The sequence below is a fragment of the Lolium perenne genome, chromosome 2, assembly GCF_019359855.2.
Source record: "Lolium perenne isolate Kyuss_39 chromosome 2, Kyuss_2.0, whole genome shotgun sequence".
Classification (NCBI taxonomy): Eukaryota; Viridiplantae; Streptophyta; class Magnoliopsida; order Poales; family Poaceae; genus Lolium; species Lolium perenne.
In genome coordinates, this window is record NC_067245.2 from 24,018,919 (window position 1) to 24,038,728 (window position 19,810).

Here is a 19,810-nt window from a genome sequence, read left to right on the forward strand (position 1 = left end):
AGCAATCCGGAAAAGCTTAACTAACCCCGGTTAAACCGGTTTTTTGCAAAATTTCGAAGTTATTTCTAAGTTCAAGAAAATGCTTGTTTGGTAAAAGAACCTTGTGCTCATACGCCAAAGAACGCCCAGAGAAGGCAGGCAGAGCCAAGGCAAAAGAGCCAAGTATGCATCGAATTGGATGCGGAAACAATTTTGAAATCTTTGCAGTGCAGGATAAAAGCAAAACAATAAGCAGATATGCTAAGGCAAACATAAGATAATTAACTACCGGTATAACATACCGGCATAGAACTGTTGTGCTATAACCAACAAAAGGGAGTTTAAAGTTTTACATCACGAACCCCGGCATACCGGGGTAGAATTTAACAAGCAGTGTTTTAAGTCAAGCAGGACCAACGAACATATCACAGGCAAATAAGTAACATCAGGCATTCAAGCAGCAGGGACTTCCGGAGGAGCGTCGCCAATACCAGGACCATCCAGAGGCTCATTGTCGGCTCCGGCCTCCTCGTCGCCTTCACCTTCCTCCTCGTCGCTCAGATAATCTTTGACGTCAGGAGGGGGAGGGATGAAGGTGCGCACGTCGGCGTACTGCGCGATGTGGTACGCCCGATCCTGCCGCTTAGCGGTGAGGACCGGGTCCAGATCGGTTTCAGCATCCTCGCGCACTCCGGTGAGGGCGTCCAAGTCCAGCTCCGGGTACCAGGAGCAGGCGACGCGGAGCGCGGAGTCTGCTCCGGCACGGGCAGCAGAGCACTGCCACTCCCGGATCCTTCTGCCGGCACCCTTGAGGCGGTCGCTGATGAGGGAGAAGGTGTCTGGCACCACTTCTCCAGGCCAGAGAGTCCTGAAGAGCTGGGTAGCCACATCAGGAATGTCGGAAAGATTCCGATCTATGGCGCGCATATGGGAAACCCGCGCGTTCAGCGCAACCAGATGGTCATAGGGGTCCCAGGCGCACCAAGATTCTCACAGGCCTGGGCAACCCGGTGCTCTTCAACCCTCTTCATGGCAAACGCCTGGGAGTCCGGGAAGAGACCTACACGAAGAAAGAAAGAGGCGGAGAAAATGCAATCGGAAGAAATAAGCTTGTAAGCAGAAACCGGAAAAGGAAAAAGGAAGAAACTTACGGAAGGCATGTGCATCAGTTTGCATGACTAGCCGGTCATACTCTTTCCGCTCCGCCTCCAGCCGCGCGGCCTTGTCCTCAGCAGCCTTCCGCGCCTTGGCAAGCTCCTCCAGCTCAGCCTGCAACACCGCATTGGAGTTGCCGGCATCCTCCAGCGCTTCATGCAGCTTGGTCGCCGCATCGGCTTCGGCAGCCTTCAGCGCCTTGGCATGGTCAAGACCAAGCTGGATGAGCTGACCCTTGAGCTCCTGGTAGCTGGTTCTCTGGGCGCTCAGCTCCTCCTGGTGCTGCCGGATAAGCTGGTCCTTTTCCTCTGGAACCCGGAAAGAAAATCTTAGTAAAAGTTGCACCGGTAAAATGAAGAAGGAGCAAGCCAACCGGAAAACAGGAAGTCGTACTTTGGGCGGTGGCGAGCTGCGTCTTGAGGGCCTCAATAGAAGCTTCCGGGATAGCTGTTAAACCAAAAAATCATAAGTGTTAAGAGAAAGAAAGCTTTCCGGTAAGAAGATGCCGGAGGTACAAAAAGTTTACCTTGGCACTTGTCATGTGCCTCAGCAAGATCCTGGTGCTCCCATAGAAGCTCCTCAAAGAGGACCTTCCGAGCGTCAGCCGTGGTCTGTTCAAGAAAAAGAGATTAGTTAAAGTTTCGCGCTAAGAACAAAGATTTTAACCCAAAACTCGGGGACTGGCTATGCCGGTTTCGCGCGTTTCTAAGTTAAGTTTCGCGCTAAGAACAAAGATCTTAACTCGAAACTCGGGGACTGGCTATGCCGGTTTCGCGCGTTTCTAAGTTAAGTTTCGCGCTAAGAGCAAAGATCTTAACCCGAAACTCGGAGACTGGCTATGCCGGTTTCGCGCGTTTCTAAGTTAAGTTCCGTGCTAAGAGCTACGCTCTCAACACAAAACTCGGGGACTGGGAAGATAGACAAGATTCAGTAAAAAAGAGAGAAACCGGCATGAAATTAAAGAAAAGATAGAAAATATCCGGAAGCAGGAAAACCGGTAAAAGTTGAAGAGAGTTGGTGGAACTTACCATCAAGTTGTTCGTGGCGTCATACCACGCGCTATCCAGCTCCTTGACGGCTCGACGAAGACGCATGAAGTGCTCCTCGGAGGACCGGTTTCCAACAGGGTCAGGCGCCGGCAGCCTGTCCTTGCCCATACCGCGGGTCGCCGGGGACATGTCCGCGGCGTTCCACTTCTGAGCGTAGGGCAGCAGATGCCCCAGCTCCCGGCCTTCGCGCTGGAACTCGGTGATCCGGCCGAGCAGGCCGGTGGCCTTCTCGCTGGCAGCGCTGGCGGCGCGAGAAACGTGCAGCACCAAGGGCTGCGGACCGCCGGAGGGGGCGCTGGAGGCCGTCGCCTTTCCCTTGATGAGCTTTGAGGTCTTGGGCGGCGGCGGAGTTGGAGTGGCGCCGGATGGTTCGGTGCGAGGAGCTTCCGGCGGTGGCGTCAGAGCAGTTTTTGGAGAAGGGGGAGCGCTAGGCGCGTCACCCAAGTTGGAGCTTTCCGGCACGGAAGTCTTCTTCTTCTTCTTTTCAAGGACGGAAGGAACCAGAGGTTCCGCCCGCCCGGCAGCTTCTTCGTCGGCGCCGATGTTGCTGGCGCCGGTGTCTTGGTTTTCAGGAGGGGAGACAAAGTCCTCCTCCGCGCGGTGTTCTGGCGGTGTAGGGGCCGCGCGCCCCGAACTTGAAGTGCCCCCCAGAGGGGAGGCAGAGATGTTGCCGGCACCAGATGGTGCCGGGCTTGAGTGAGGAGGACGGGTTGAGGTCCTCGCGGTACCTTCAGAGCCCTCAGGCCTTGGGCCAAGCTCGAGCGCAGGGCTGGACGAAAGAAAAAGAAAAAGAGTTGGAAAAAAGCAACCGGCAAAAGAACTTGGTAAAAAGAAACAAGCAAGAAAACGGGAGCTTACCCAGAGGAGGTCGGCATCTGCTTGCGCTTGTAGCGCCTCACACCTACTTCCTTCTGCCCCAAAGGCTCCGTCCGGAAGCGCTTCGGGGGAGGGGCCTGGCTGGAACCGGCGTCAGATGCCGGCACCTTGTTCTTCTGGCCCTGGGCCATGAGCTTGTCCACGAACTCGTGACCGGCCTCGGCTCGCAGGGGCGGCGCGTGCTCGTGGATCTGCGGGTTCGAGATAGCTAAGAGAACATCTACTAAGGAGCAATAATGAAAAAAGTATAAGAAATCGAAAAAGAAAAATACCTCGAGCAAGGTCAGGTCGTCCGAGGAACCGGTCGGTTCCGGCACGGACGGGCCGAGCCGCGAAGCTTTGGTCTTGCCCATCTTCAGGTCCTGCCAACGGATGAAAGGATCCGGGTCAACAGAATCTAGGGCACGCTTCACGCAGGGGCCTCGTCGCTCTGCGTGAATAGAGGGGAAGCGGTCCTTGGCCTGAAACAAGTAAAAAGAAGGTTAACAACAGCGTAAAAGTTACCGGTAAGCCGACCCGAGTTGCGTAATCTCTTACTTCTTGGGTCGGAGGGTTAGTAGTACTGAGAGGCAGGAGGCCCCATTCCCAATCATCCGGCATGGCAGTCTGGCAGATCTGCCTAGCCTTGCGGACGACGTCCTTCTTGCTGAGAGGAAGGCCGGTGATCTTGGTGGGATCACCAGGACCATACATCTCGCTCATCTTGTGCTGCCGGCGCTTGAGAGGAAGCACCCGGCGCGAGAAGAAGGTGCGGATAATATCATCGGAGCAAATGTTAGTCTCCTTCACCAGGTTCGCCATGAAGCGTACCACCCGGTTGGTTTCGATATGATCAGACTTCGGGTTGTAGCTCCAGTTGGCTCTGCTGGGCGGCGCCGGATTAAAAGGCGGCAGATCGATGAGATTTGCAGCGCCGTTGTTGTTCACATAGAAGAAGGTCCCTTGCCATAGCCGGCATGACTCGAGACCGGAAGATTTGAAGAAAGGGCTCCCTTGGCGGGAGCCGATGATGCAAGACCCGCATTGAACGGGGGGTTTGGGCTTAGGGATTTCCTTGCCCTGAACGGAATTGATTCGTAGAGCTAAGAAGCGGGCAAACGTCTCGCGAATGGGACGAATGCCGATATAAGCCTCCATGAAGGTGGCAAAGCAGGAAAGGTAAAAAACGGCATTGCCGGGAAGATGGTGAGGTTGAAGTTCGTAGAAATCTAAGAACTTCCGGAAGAACTCGGAGACAGGAAGGCCGAAGCCGCGCTCAAAGTGAGCAAGAAAAACGACATGTTCACCGGGCTCAAGCACCGGTTCGATCTCGTCGCCAGGAAGCCGGCAGGTTACTCCCTCCGGAATCCTTCGGGACCGGTATAGCCAGTCAATCTCATACTGGGTAACATTGGAGCCCATCCAGGCTAAACGTGTGACACCGGAAGGATCTACACCGGAAGCTTGGCTAGAGCTACCGGATTCGTGGTAGCTACCGGAATCGGTATCCATCGGAACAGGATCGGCGGTTGATCTATCAGAAGATTGGCTACGCCGGCTACCGGAGGAATAGGCAGAGGAAGATGAAGCGGAAGATGACCCCTCGCCAGACATGAGGTTAGATGCAGAAAAACAGGAATCCCACAATTTGCCCCCGCGCGAAGATCTACGAGTAAGAGAAAAAGCAAAAGAAAAAGGGGAAATAAAAACACTATCGACCCAAGATCTAGAAAACGAGCAAAAGGGAAGCAAACTCAGATTAGACCTAACCTGAGGCGGCGCAGTCGCTGCAGAAGAGGTTCGCCGATGAAGTAGCGGGCCTGCGGTCGCCGAGGAGTTCCGTCGACGGCGGAGCGGAGAAGAGCTCGAAGAAGCGTGAATGCAGCGGTCGCGAGAGGAACGCTGCGAAGAATCTCCGCGCGGTGAAGTCCGGCGAAGAAGCGGAGCAAGATCACCGGACGGCGGGGCTTGAGCGAAGAACGGCGGACGCGCAGAGAGCAAGAGGCACAGTGCGCGAGAGAGCGGAGAATGCGAGAAGAGGAAGAAGAGGGGGCGGTTCTGCCTTATAAAGGAAGAGAGAAGGTGGGCCGAAAACCATCGGGCCGCAGTGGTTCGCTCCGCGGGCCGCGACGGTTCGCACCACAGGCCGCCACGTGGCGCGGTGATACACGCAAGGAAACGAAAAGCCACAGGAAGGTACACAAGGATCCGGAACAGTGACTGGGATTCGCTGTGGAGCAGTTAATACGCGCGCGGAAGTCGAAGGGAAGTGACCCCTGACACTGGCGCGTCAGTCACAGTGCGCATGTCACTGACAGGCGCGGGGCCCGAGAAATTCTCGAATTCGCCGAGGAGGTAGTTAATGGTTAAGATACCGGAGAAAAACATACCGGAAGATACCTTGCAAAGAGAAAGAAAGAGTGAGTCCGGGCAAAGATGCCGGATCTAAGCTAAGCGTCGGAAATATTAAACCGGTATCCTAAAAACAAGAGAACCTGGCATGGTCTGTTGGATAGAATCCACCAGACTATGCCAGCTTCGGGGACTAATGTTGGGGGGATGACCCCCGGTATGCCAAAGGCATGCCAAACCGGATGGTTTGGGCCATCAAGATACCGGTTTAATGTTTATACCGGAGCACGAAGATAGGAGTTTGGCTAAGTAAAGCTAAGCCGGTATCCCCAAGAGGGGTATACCGGAACCGGATAAAGAAGATACCGGGTTACCGGAAGGAAGGGCGTGTCGGCAAGACTGGTCAAAGATTCTCTTCAGAGCTAGAAGACAAGGATGAGCTAAGCAAAGTGACTTTAATCGGAGCCCTGGCGCCATCGAGAGGGGTGACGCTGAAAGAAGCCGGAGGACGTCAGCGTCCCTGATTAAAGAAGACCCCGGCGTCATCCATGATTAAAGTAGCTTTGTAAAGTAGTTTGTCCAGTCAAAGATGCCATTAGGGTTTCTTGCTCTGTAAGCCACCCTCTCCCCTATATAAGGAGAGGGGGCACACCCGTGTTGAGAAAATGGTCAATCCCTAGACGCTCGTGTACGCCCTGAAACTTGTAACCATGTTGAGATCAATGAAGCTAGCGATCTAGAGTAGAGTTCTTCCTCTTGTCTTTATTCTTGCATACCTGCTTTTGGTTGTGTTCTTGAGGAAAGCATCCGGAAGTTCATCCCATCTAATCGCAAACCCTCCCCCGAATCCTCTAGCGCCCATTCGGCCCCAACTTAAGCCATCCCATGGCATCTGCTCGTTCGCCACGACGACACAATAATCCAGAAAATGTCTCACAAATAGCACAAAGTGGATACATTATGTCTCAGATAAGCATTCATATGAAAAACAACAAATTTCTATATTTCTCAAGTTCATATCTCATATCATAGTACAAGAGAATACGAAATATGCCCAAGTTTACATATGCCCAAGGTAAGGATGAATTTCTAACTTTCTATGTCTCAGTACTACTTCTCCTCAATTTCTGCAAAAACAAAATCCAAAAAAAAAATCATCAATGGGAGGCCGCCGGTTCACCAATGGGCAGGGGATGCCGCCGGTCGACCACCAATGGGAAGGAGATGCCACCGGTCGACCACCACTTCCGGCTGCTGGCACACACAGATGAGATGGGAGGCCACCGGTTCCCCACCTCTCGCCGCTCGACCCCTTCCCACCGCCGCTCTACCACATCCCGCCGGCACACACAGAGTTAGGGTTTGGATTGGGCGGGGAGGAGGCAGCCAGGGCGAAGGGGAGGAAGGGGAAGAGGAAGGGCAGGGGAAGAGGAAGGCGGGCGGAGTGGGAGGAGGGGATAGGGCAGGCGGCGAAGCTTACCTGGCGGCGCCGCTGCGAGGCCTTCACCGGCGAGGGCGACGACAGAAGGTGAGCGAGTCGCAGCCTCGCAGGTGTGTTTTCGGGTGAGCGATTCAGAGCGAATACGGAGCTCTGGACCTCTGAATTGAGCGCGGTGTTAAGTTGCCCCGCGGGGGGGGGGGGGGGGTACGCGCGGAATTGGGCCATGATTCCATAATCCAATACATAGCACATCCAAACAGCGGAATTGGGCCCTCAATTCCAGATTCCCCAATACCAAGCCCAATTCAGTGCATCCAAACACAACATTAGGGAATTTATCTTTAAGGGGGAATGGCCACACCAAGCATCACCCCAGAAACTTGTTCTACAACCATTTCCCATTGTAATTCTTCTACCACACAAGTAGATATCTTTTTCCCTATATAAGGCTAGCAAATTTAAATTTCATTCAGTCATTATTTTACCACATATATTTGTCAGCGAACTGTTTCAACTTTTTCCCTAAGGTATAATTTTCTTCAATCTATGCTGGGCCAAGAGCCCAAGAACACAAACAACTACATGCAGCCCAACAACTTCCGGTACACCTAAGACGCGCCCTCATGGTGCCGCGCGCACGCTCTTCAGCACGACCCGCACGCCGTGCTCCGGCTCGACGACGAGCTTGAGCGCCGGCGAGTGGCGGTAGGCGGGCGACAGAGCCACCTCGAACCTGGAGATCACGAGCGAGAGCAGCACCTTGAGCTCGGCCATGGCGAAGCCCTGGCCGAGGCAGGTGCGCGCCCCGGCGCCGAACGGCAGGTACGAGTGCAGCTGCGGCCGCGCCGCGAAGCGCTCCGGGTCGAACTCACGCGCACCGGGGCCCCAGAGCTCCTCGTCCAGGTGCACCGTTGACACCGGCACGTAGATGTTGACGCCCTCGGGGACGCGCACGCCGCCGAGGGTGACCTCCCGCAGCGCCTGCCGCGACACCACCGAGCCCGCCGGGTACAGCCGCAGCGTCTCCTGGATCACCATCGTCAGCTGCAAACAAGCAAACAGTCGGAAACGATCAGAGAGAGAAGAGGTGTACACAAGAAAGCTCGACGATGCATGTCTGTCCCATCGTGCATGTGCGTTGCACTTGTACCTGTTTCATCTTCTGGAGCGAGAGGGAGTCCGGCGCCGTGCCGCCGGCGAGCGCCTCCCGCGCCTCGTCGCGCACCCGTCGCTGCCAGTCCGGGTGCAGCGCCAGGAGCATGAGGCACCACGCCGCCGTCACGGCCGTGGTCTCGTACCCCGCGAAGTAAATGCTCTTGCAGTTATCGACGACGAAGTCCTCCGCCGCGGCGACGCTGCCCGCCTCGGCCTCAGCGCTCCGGAGCATCGCCGTCAGCAGGTTCGGCCCATCATCCTCGTCTCTGCCGCCGCTCTCCTTGACGACGTCCAGTATGAGGCTCCGCACCCGGCGGTTGAGCCTCCAGGCGGCGCGGTTGCTGGTGGTGGGCAGGAAGCTGAGCCCGGTCATCTCGGCGAGCAGGTTGGGCTTGGTGACGGTCTTCTGCAGCTCCCTGATCATGGCGAAGATCTTCTTGCCCCTGACGTAGCTGCTCCCGAAGCAGGTCCTGGAGATCACGTCGGCCGAGTAGGCCCTGAGGTCGTCGTCGACGTTGAGGTCCAGGACGCCGCCGTCGCTCCCGGCCACCCGGTCCTCCCACGCCCGCACCAGCGCCTGCGCCGAGCCCACCATGAGGTCTACCATGCCCTTGACCTTGTCGTGGAAGAACTCGGGGGCGATGAGCTTCCGCTGGCGCGCCCAGGCGTCGCCGTTGGACTTGAGGATGCCGTCTCCAAAGAGGGGGCGGTGCGTGGTCTTCATGTAGGAGCTCTTGCCGAGGTCGTCCGGCGAGACGCAGAGGCAGACGTCGCGGACGACGGCCGGGTCGGTGGCGTGCAGGAACACCATGTTGCCCACGGAGTAGCTGAACACCGGGCCTACACGACATGGCAAAACCGATCAGAGGTTCGGCGACGGGACACGCGACCATCCGTGATCGACGCTTGGATCGATCCGGTCTGGAACCTTCCCTCGTGCAGTAGGACCGGCCGACTTTGTGGCGTGAGGACAAGGGAGGGCGGCGAAAGGTGCAACTCCTGTGCCTCTCGCTTTTCGCTTTGGCGCGAGACGACGACATGGATGGACAGCAGCATGCAGCGAGCTCCTTGTCGCCTGGCGGATTTGGAGGATCACAGCCAGCACGCGACGGTGACATCTACGTGTATCGGTGAGGCTTCTGGCGCAGCCAGGTGTCGCCACGCCCTCGTGGGTGGCTGACTGGACCTGATCGATTATTCAGAGAAATCGACAGAAGGCTTCTGAATTCGGCGCCATCAAACGAAGATGATCACACTTGACTTGAGGATCTCGATCTGATCATCTGATGTCCCACGCAACACTATAGATCGACATGGCAACATCCGATCGAGACGCGGCAATTGTTCTCTGACCCAACACTACTCTGAATATGTATGCATTTCTATCTGTAAAGCTTGGGGCAATCATGGACCTCCAATCGAACAAAATATGCATGGATTTACTTTACGAAGCATCGATCATTTTGGATATATAATATGATTCATAAACAGAAAAGAGATGCAATAAAAAAAGGGACAAACTGACTAGTTAATTACTTAGTTGATGTGTATAATTAGCTAGGAAATGGTACTGAATTCAGTTAGATATCCCATTCCTATGGATCGAACATGGTTTACTATTCCTCTACACACATGAAGCATATACTTAGCTACAACAGTCGGCAATCCTACTCAATTATTGTTTCATCTTTAGATAATATTACTATTTCTGTGCAGGCAGAAAGCACACGCTGCTTGATTATCCAACAAATGCTTCTTGCGATTCGTCTCAATTATTGCCTTTAGCTAGCTATATACTAGTGGTAAATCAACAAAGCACCAAGAATATATTATGATCGGCGTGTGTTTCAAGTGGAGATGCTGCATACTTGTCTTCTTTTTTCCTTTCGTTCGATTGAAGACATATGCTTCTATTATTTCTTTTGAGAATGTATATATACTGCTATATCGAGAATGAAGAAGAAGGTAACTTGTGCATGATGTAGGGGCATGAGAAAATACGAAATCATGTGCATTGCACTCGATCTCTGCATATTTTGTTAATCTCAGTCACAGTTTTAAATCTTTGCGTCAGTATTCAACCATGCATCACTATCTCCAATTTATTCCATATTAACAAAATAGAAATTCCTCTATTGGGTCCAGGTGTACTTGCAGAGAAAATTAGAGAGGATTTAGAACAGCTTAGTCTGGCTCACGGCCAGTAGTTATAGCTTTGCTGTTTTAAGAGTTTTCTTTAGCGGTTTTGCTATGTCTCAGTCAACTGAGATTTTCTTAAGTCTAAGTCACAAAAATTTCTGTTAAAAAAGTTCAATTGCACTTTTCTGACAGAAATGTGCAACTGAACCGAGTTGCACTTTTCTTTAAACTGTAGTACTTTTCTGAGTTGACTGAGACTTAAGAAAATCCCAGTCAACTGAGACGTAGGCACACCCTTTCTTTAGACAATGTTGTAGTAGTATCTCTACAGGATTTTCCACCTTCTATAATGTATTTGTTAAAAAAGAAAAAAAAAACTCTATGAGGTTGCTAAAGACGCACGCCTTTTAAAACAAGATTGCGGCTTCATGCGTAACTAGATTGTGAGTCAGGTCAGGTCAGGTCAGGTCAGGTGACAGAGAAGCAAAAAAAAAAGTCATCTTAGGAGGATTTTCAGTTCTTTGAGGGTAATATACTTCTGTGTGTTGTGCGACATTAGGCGAGTTTCAGGCGACAGAGAAGCAAAAAAAAAAAAAAAAAACGCAGAACGTAAAACAATCAAGAAGAATCTGACATGCATGCAGAAAAAAAGGAAACTAATTAATCACATATGCAGTGGAGATACCGACTGCTTGATCAAATCAAAGACGCGATCACCAGCGAATCAATCGTAATCAATGCATTCATGTACAAGAAGATCAAGAGAGAGGGCAGCATAGATATCTGCACGCACCGTACTCGCTTCTCCATTTCTCGTAGTAGGGAAACACGGCGGGGCGATAGTCGTGCACGATGCCGGTGACGCCGCCGGCATCTTCACGCCGTTTCGCGGCGACATCGGCGGCCGCCTGCCTCATGTCGGCGACGTTGCCGTACGGGAAGGACGGCGGCGGCCCGCGGATCCCCTGCGCTCTCAGCTCGCGGCGGATCCTCTCCGGCGCCAGCCAGAGGATGCGGTAGAGGTAGAGCACCAGGCTGCAGAGCCCCACGCAGCACAGGCTCGCCACCGCCGTCACCGCCATGCTCGTCCCCGCCATGTCCACTCTTCCTCGAACTAATTCTCTCTGCCTAATCCTTTCTGCGATTGATTAGATTGTCCGAGCGACAAACGTGAATCTGTTGGGAGAGATAATGATGTGCGGGCGTGGGTGACACAGCGGCGCAGCTAGAGTCCAAACGCCAGCTTTAGCTTTGGAGCTGGAAGACGGGAGAGATCGGCTATATATCGGCGCGCCGCCCGGCCTGGGGCACACGCCAGTCCCGTCACGCCATTGATCATTTATTTACACGCTGCCGATCGTCTCCGCGATCGAGGAATTAATTCAGAACATGACAAGGAGCGGTAATGCTGTCCGTAATTATTTATTACAGATTTTATTTAAATACATATATATATACTCATATATCTAGACATGTTTTTAACGTGTAGATAAATACGAATCTAAATTAATTTGTGACATCTAATTTGAGACAGAGAGATATTAGCCTCTGGCATGCAAGTAATTATTCTCATGGAACATGTGTGTTCTTGGATCAACCATTTTTTGTGTCGATTAGCACCGCATGAACGTTGGATGGTAGGTTGATCGTGTGACATCTAAGTTGAGACCCCGGCAGCGGGGCGTGGCTGCGGCGGCGGGCTTCCTTCTTGACGCGACGAAGACGACGGCTGGGGGATCCCCTCGATGCTGCGGCGGTAGACCCCTTCCCACGTGTGATGATTGGGCGGCGGCGGTCGGAGGAAGGAGTCTGAGCGGCGGTTGGACGGTGGGCGATGTGCCGCGGCTTCCCCTGCCTCCCGTCGATGGCACACCGGTGGTGGCTGGTGGGGGGACGGGTTGCGCCATCTCCTCCCTTTCTCGCCCGGTGCGGGGGGTGACCTTGGGATTCTCCCGCGGCACGAGGACGCCCGGGGCAGCAGCCTCGGGTTCGACGGAGGAGGCGACCTTCTTCTTCGTCGGAGGTGGTCGGCCAGGCTGGTAGCCCTGTGTGGGGGATCATGGGATCTCACACAGGTTTTCAGCAATGGTGATCTAGTCCGGGGTGTCATGGCGGCCGGTGAAAACTGAGCCTCGACCTCGGTCTTGGCGGATGATGGCGGCGTCGGTCGACGTCGTTTCCTTGTCGAAGGCATCATCTTTGCCCGTCTTGGCACTACACTCGGCGAGTTGGGGATGTGCAGCTGCCGGTGAAAACCGTGCTCCGACTTCGGTTGGCGGACGATGGCGACGTGTCGCGCCGCTACCTTCTTGAAGACATCATCGTCGCAGTCTGCGGTCTCTCACTTGTGCTGCTCCGGGGGATACCCTAGGTCCGGGTCTCCCGGATCGGACGATGGCGGCGCGCTCTGCGTCGTTCTACCTCTTGGGGCATCATTTTTGGAGCAGCTGCTGGATGTTGGAGGTTTTCGGTGGAGTGGTGTTCATCTACCACATTGTTGGCGCTGAGTCTCAGTGACATGGTGTTGCAGGCTATCAACGACAGATGCGGGATGATGTATAGGTGCAGGATGGTGGAGCCGTCTGGCGTCATGGTGACATCGACGGTAGGTCTTGCAAGGTTAATGCGATAATCTCTCTTGAAGATGGAGTCGCGGAAGACGGCGGAAGCAACTCCTGTGGCGTGGGTTTTGGCGTGCGCTGAGAGTCTGCTTGACTGGATGTGCTTCTCATCTGCTATTGGGCGGTTTGGGAAGGTATTTAGTTTTGGATGATGTGAGTTGGTGTATTGTCACCCTCTTCATCCCACTGTAGGTATAGTAAGGTTACTTCGAGATTAATCTTTTGTATTGTTTCTTGTAAGGTTCGTGAATAATCTAATAAAAAAATCGTGTGCATCCTTTGGATGCAAAAGCTGGGACGATATTTCCCACATTTCGAAAAAAAATCTAATTTGAGACCGAGATATAGTATTAGCCTCTGCCGTGCAAGTAATTATTCAAATGGAACATGTGTACTTGAATCAACCATTTTTCTTGTCGAGTAGCACCGCATGCACGTTGGATGATGGATCGATCGACATCAAGGGACGAAGTACATTGGGTTGGGGACTTTGAAGAGGCGGTCTCCGGTGCAGTCGCCCTGCAAGTCGCTCCACTGGTCGCCCACGTTGCCACGGATCCGGTACCCCTCCTCCTCCATCAACCTTCGCCGCACCGATGATTTGAACACCACCGAGCTCTGGCCCCGGTACCCCGCACTCCTGCAACACACACACAAAATCACATACCGATGTGAACAAAACGCATATGCTAAATTATACTTGGATGTGTTTGGCGCAACGTTTAATGTTGCTCAAGTTAACTGATGGCTCAAGTTAACTGATGGCTCTGATGTGTTCGGATGTGTTTGGGATACTTGGATCTATGTATGCAGATCAAATGCATCGACAACCGGTCTTGCTACGAGACATATGAAGACTAAAATAACCTCTAGAGATTAAGATCTTTATATGGTTACTCTTTATAAAAGTTATTCTCTCCAAAGATCACCTTGCTATGCGGAAATGGAATGGTTGTAAGAAATGGGGAAAATTGGGTCTCTACCATCAAAATATCCGGTCTTTGGGTTTATACCATCAAAAGATTCTTCTTTAGGCTTATGCCATTGAAAGCTTGCAGCGTTATTGATTTTTCCACTCCGTCTGCTTCCGTTAGAGAGATCATTCTTTTTGCCAATCAATTGATTTATTAATTTCCCTTTCTACCCCTAGGTCCATCTGCTAAAGGCATTCCCTAGCTCTGCTCTTCAACTCAAACTGAACGCATAGAGAAGCCCTGAGACTAGTCACAATGCATAGTATCATATAGAAGTATCATGCGTATGATACTACTACATATTACTATCTCCACAATGCATGGTATCATATACTAGTATCATAGTCTCCATATATTAATTGTTTTGTAGAATCTCAATGCAAATATGTGTACAAGATTTACTTGATATTATTTTTTCTAGTAGTATGTGCTATGATATGGTATCTACCTATGATACTAGTACACTCTCTCTCATCCTTAATTGCACTGCCACATCAGCATTTTGCATGCATGGAATGCATGATACTACCTATGATACTCCCATTGTGGGTAGTCTGACCACCGCATAGCCCTCCCCGACAGCGACCACCGCATCCCCCTCCCAGCCCGACGGAGGATCTCCTCGATGGCACGCCGCCATGCCTGCCAAATCCCGCTCCTGTAGGCATGGAACGAACGGGCCCGGACGGCCGCCCAAAACTCTAGCCCGAGTGGTCTACGAGCTTGCCTACACGTCCAACCGCTGCCGTCACACTTTGTCTGGTCATCCGGCCGCGGCGACTGCCGTAGATTTTCGTGCATCCGCGGCACGACCCCGTCACCGAGGCCGTGTTCCTCCTGACGCACGGCCTCCCAATCCTCATTCCCTTGCTTCTCCCCAGCGCTCAGTGCGTGTTCTTGCTCCTCGTTGGGATGCATCCTCCATGTTCAAGCTAGGTAAATCTTCTAACGGAGACATCACAAAAGTGAAAAAAATCAAAACGACAGCGACCTTTCGAAGGTACAGACCTAAAGATGGATCTTTTGATGGTATAAACCTGAAGGCCGGGCCTTTTAATGGTACATACCCAATTCTCCCTAAAAAAAATGTGTGTTCAGTTATTCTGACAGGTCTATTAACAATTTTTTTCTTGTCCTTTTGCTCGTCTTATTTGAAGAACTATTCAATTTACCTTTAACATACAGCTACGTGCAAATGTGACGAACATGTTTGAGAACTGGTTAAACGGATCGATAAAACAACTAAAGCACATGTTCATAAGAGCATTTGTACTTTAACATGGGCCATATGAAATTGTGACATAATTTTTATCAGGAATGCAAATGCCAATATTCTACAGGTTATTTATATGGTTAGGCACTGGATCCAAGAGTGGATTTATCTTATCCTGGAAGAGAAATAGGAGCATATGGATTTTAGATGCAACTGCCTAACGATTACAATGGTATCTACAAACAAGATGGCTCGCGGCTTGTTAGAAGATTAGAATGATGTATAGGCAATGTATTTTAGACAAGGCGTTTCATGTGATAGATGTAGATACACCTATTAGGAAAAGTACAATTTAAATTTATTACTCCTTCCGTTCCTTTCTATAGTGTCTATTGTATTTTGGCACGGAAATTAGCGCAAGCTATGTTTTGACACAAAACCCCCTAGCGATCTTAGAGATAAAATAGGAAACTGAAATCAGATCTCAGAAAATAATCCTGTTTCCATAACCGATCGCGTCATGTACTCCCTCTCTCCTGCTATTCTTTCCATAATGAGACTGGTTTCCATATTTTCTGACGGGAACAGATTGGTTTCCAGATTTTCTGGCCGAGAACAGATCCGTTTCCAGATTTTCTGGACGGGAACAGATCGGTGGAAGGGGTTCTTTGCAAGAAAACATAGCTTTACTCTTATATTCTGAAACAAAAGCGAAAAAACAATAGGCATTATAGAAAGGAACGGAGGGAGTATAAAATGTTAAAAAATCGAATAAATTTTTTCATCGTGCATCCGAACATCCTATGTTACCTCATGAAATTTTTGCGGGAAAAGTTATTTCATGTGGCATATGTAAAAAAGACAAACAAATGTCTCGTAAAAAACTTTTTTGGAGCATCATAATAAATTGTCTTTTTTGCATAGGCCATATAAAATAGTATTTTTTTGCGACACTTTGTGTGCATGCATAGAATATGTGAAAGTGCACCCTAAACTTATTTTCGAAATTTTTAGACATTTTAAAATATGTTTTTTTTCGGCGCATCTACACCTATGAGCTCAAATGGATTTCCGATCTATTTTTCGTTTCTGCTGCTGGTTGATTTTCGTACACATGAGTGACCCAATAGATGTAACACTCTGAATACCTAAACTTTGAATAAAATGCAGTGAATTGTAATTCAGATCTTTGTTAATTGTTAGTTGCGATTTTAGACACCATCCGTCATTTTGGACGATAGGCGGTATATAAATAGCATTGCTAAAGGTAATTCGCCTACTTTACATAGACTAAACTAATTGGCACATCCATATACTATATTTAGTAAAGTGTTCTTGTTGCGTCAATTATTTTGACCGGTGAAGTTAAGACTTTTTTATGCTTACATGGACCTAGTGGAAGGCTCAAAGCTACTGTTTTCTTTTCTTTTGGAGTGCAGAGGTATCGTGTTTATATAGTTCTTATAAAAACATCTTTTTTTAGTTCTGAGGTGTATGAGCCGTGGGTGAGTACTATCTACGGTTAGGAGGACAATGTCACCCCAAGCCAACAAGAGTTCAAACTCCAGGTTTGACACTTTGGTGCCTCATTAAAGGCGAAATATTCATCAGTGGGAGGCGGTGTCCCCGTCGATAGCAAGGCGTCTTTGGTGACTTCGTCAATCTCAAGACCTGTCGATGAAGTTTCTTGAACACAGTTTCTCGGAAGTGCTCATAGGGGTAGGGTGTGCGTGCGTGCGTTCATATGGGTGAGTGTACGTGCGTGTATGTGAGCGTGTATTGTGTTTCGCAAAAAAGTACTTTCTACGGCCCAATTGTATCTCTCGAGAAAATTCGTCGGCCCAATTGTGTTGGGCTGGGTCGACCATGAGGTGTATGGCCAGGGAGCTGCTATCCAGCGAGCTGGTCGGTGACGATGCGGTTGCCGCACACCCCGCGCGCCGCGGGTTACTAACTGGGCCGCAACCCAACATGAGGTAAGTCGGTTTTTCTTTTTCTTTTTCGTTGCTTTTTGTTTTCTATTGTTTGTTTTCCTTTTTAAAAGAAATCTTTTTTTAATCTGAACATTTGTCAAATTTAAATATTTTTAAATTAAAAACAAATCAATTTTTAAAATCGGAACATTTTTTAGATTTGAACATTTTTTTTAATTTGAATAAAAATGTATTTTTTTTCTATGAACAATTTCCGAATTTGAACATTTCTAAATTTGAACAAATTTTATATTTGAACAATTTTCGAATCTGAGCGATTTTCATATTAGAATTTTTTCCGAATTTGAACAATTGAACAAATTTTGAATATGAACGATTTTCATATTTGATTTTTTTAAAATTTGAACAATTTTCGAATTTTAGTAATCCTCAGATTTGAACGTTTTTCGAATTTATACATTTTTTGAACATAGACTTTTCCAATTTGAACAAAAGAAAAAATAAACAGAAAGAAAATAAAATAAAATAAAACGGAAAACGGAAAAACAAAATAAGGGAAAAAAGCGAAAGCAAAATCGAAAAAGCGCTAAATGGGCCAGGCCTAATACCCGACCAGGGTGTGCGGCAACCGCATCGGCACCGACCTGGTCGGTGTATAGGAGTAGGACTGGCCGTATGGCCGTGGGTGAGTACTATGTCTGCCCCATTTCTAAATTGTGTTGGGCTGGGTCGTAGCTCGTACCTCATGATGAGTCGGTCATAGCCAGCGAACCCGGCGGCGGCGAGGTTGGCGGCCGTGCAGGCGCCCAGCGCCTCCTCGTCTCTCCCGGAGAGCAGAAACACCCTGAAGCCTCCCGCTTTTAGCGTCCGGAACACCCTGACCATCGCCGGTATCCCCGGGCACGCCGCTCTGCTCGCCCACGCCTTGAACGCCGCCGGGTCGTACGGCCCGAACTGCCTGGCCTGGTAGTAGGGCAGGTTGGACAGGCACGTGTCGTCGACGTCGAGGACCCAGGCGTCGAGGCCGTCCTCGCCGGCGGGGTCCTGGCTCGCGGCGTAGGCGGCGATCTCGTCCGCGGCGGTGCCCACGTCCCGGCCGTACTGGCCCCAGGACATGTAGGCCCAGACGTAGCCGACGCACGGCGCCGGCACCGTGCGCCAGTTCTTGGCGTTGTTCGCCTCCACCATCACCCGCCAGCTGAGGCAGCCGCCTGGGTCGCCGCCCGGCGGCCAGAACGACCACGGCGACCCGTCGGCCGCCTTGTGGAGCACCAGGAGGAAGCCGACGAGGAGCACCACCAGCCGCTGCATATTCAGAGCTACCGCCAGTGCCTGAGCAGTGGAGACTGGTATGGAGGTAGGTAGTCCACGGCCAAAGAGTGAACCGAGGACAGGAGCAGAAGCTGATCAGTGATCACGCAATTTTGTCAAGGGGCGTGCATGGATTTTATGGACGCACTTGCAATGCACATCGTGGTGCATGCCACCTTTTGGTGGACAGAGCCCGGTGGAAAAGCCAGCAGCGGTGGGTTAAAGCGAGGTCACCGCGGCGAATTAGCTGACAGATACGCCGACGCTTTCGGATATCCACCTCAGCGCCATTCACACGCACCGCCGCCGCTCCGGCCGCGCTACACGTGGATCCAATGAGGAACTCCCGCCGTTACTTTCTGCATATCAACTTGACATTTGGGACAGATCAAAGGAGCTTCGGTGACTTTCTGCAAATCAAATTGACATTTGGGACAGATCAAAGGAGCTTCGGTTTCGGTGCTTGCAGGCAGTAGAAACATGGAGATAAAGCTAGCATCTTGTGATCATGTTTATGCCTGATCTTTTCGATTTGTGCGAAACGACTGGTTCATGCATGCACTTTTGTGGTTCATGGATGTACATGTGTAATCCGAGTAAGCACACGAGTTGTGGTTCAAGCATGTAGATATGTGATGTGGTCCGCGTAAGCACACGAGGACGCAATGCACATGATGGTGTCTGATCTTGGCTGCGTTGGCGGCTACAGGCAGGAAACGTTTGTCTGCGCCACAATCAAAATTACATTACCGGGGTTACTGATCCATTAATATTGGATAGACTGAAAGATTCGGTGCTTATTATTTGCCTTATTGGACGAGTGTTACCACTCAGCAAAGCGAGATCGGTGAACAGTAATTTGATTGATCTACACATGAACAGCGGAGGCCACTCCGCTAGTGATCGCTCACGACGCATGGAGCACCGATTAGTGGATTGTAGCTGCTAATTAATCAATTGTCTACGACAATGCGCCTATGGTAGTACCGGACTGACAGACATATATAGACTGACAGACATTTCTAGCTTGCAGGGTCTATGCGGCTTGATCGAACTGGGACGTGCTTCTAGATTATGTACTACTACAAGCAGAATGTGATATGATCTTGGCGTCAGCAATCAACGCGTGCAATGCAACTTGGGGATGCGTCGATGATGAAAAGGAATAACACTGCTGTTGCCCTGACAAGGAGGCATGCGCACAGGGAGGGTCTCTGAATTCTGATGCCCGACTTAGCAACAGAGGATAGCTAGTATTTAGCTATACCTAGCAGCTAGCAAATCCACAAAAACTTTGGAGGAATTGGGTGCGGCCAAGTCACGGAATTAACGCTATTCTAACGACAGGAGTAGTTTTTCAGGATGAGCCAACTCACGGTCTGGGAGACCATGGCTACTTTTTTTTCCAGAGAGGCCAGTGTGGGATTAGGAGAAGTCGTATACCTTAGCAGGCCTTGTCTGGCCAGCAACGAAGTTCTGGGCCAGAGACACCAACTAGCCGCACGCCACGGGCTCCTTGATGGGAGCACCTAAGCATCGCTCCAGTGCGTGCGGGATAATCCACCGCACGCAGAGCTACCTGGTGGGCCAGCCCAGGTAAAACCTCTGCTCCAGGTTTCTTTTTTTTCTAAT

The 19,810-nt window shown here is 50.7% G+C and overlaps 2 protein-coding genes across 2 annotated transcripts; both read right to left on the bottom strand.

The window, feature by feature from the left end:
• Positions 1-7,324: 7,324 nt before the first annotated feature.
• Positions 7,325-11,390, bottom strand: LOC127331488 (cytochrome P450 714B1). Its single transcript, XM_051357668.2, has 3 exons — positions 10,919-11,390; positions 7,982-8,826; positions 7,325-7,875 (listed from the first exon to the last, which is right to left on the bottom strand). Exons 1-3 carry the CDS (start codon positions 11,220-11,222, stop codon positions 7,453-7,455), a joined length of 1,572 nt encoding a protein of 523 aa, XP_051213628.1. The 5' UTR covers positions 11,223-11,390; the 3' UTR covers positions 7,325-7,452.
• Positions 11,391-13,109: 1,719 nt separating this feature from the next.
• On the bottom strand, positions 13,110-18,295 carry LOC127331489 (acid phosphatase 1). The gene is made up of 2 exons (XM_051357669.2): positions 17,610-18,295; positions 13,110-13,386 (listed from the first exon to the last, which is right to left on the bottom strand). Exons 1-2 carry the CDS (start codon positions 18,176-18,178, stop codon positions 13,206-13,208), a joined length of 750 nt encoding a protein of 249 aa, XP_051213629.1. The 5' UTR covers positions 18,179-18,295; the 3' UTR covers positions 13,110-13,205.
• Between the last annotated feature and the right edge of the window lie 1,515 nt (positions 18,296-19,810).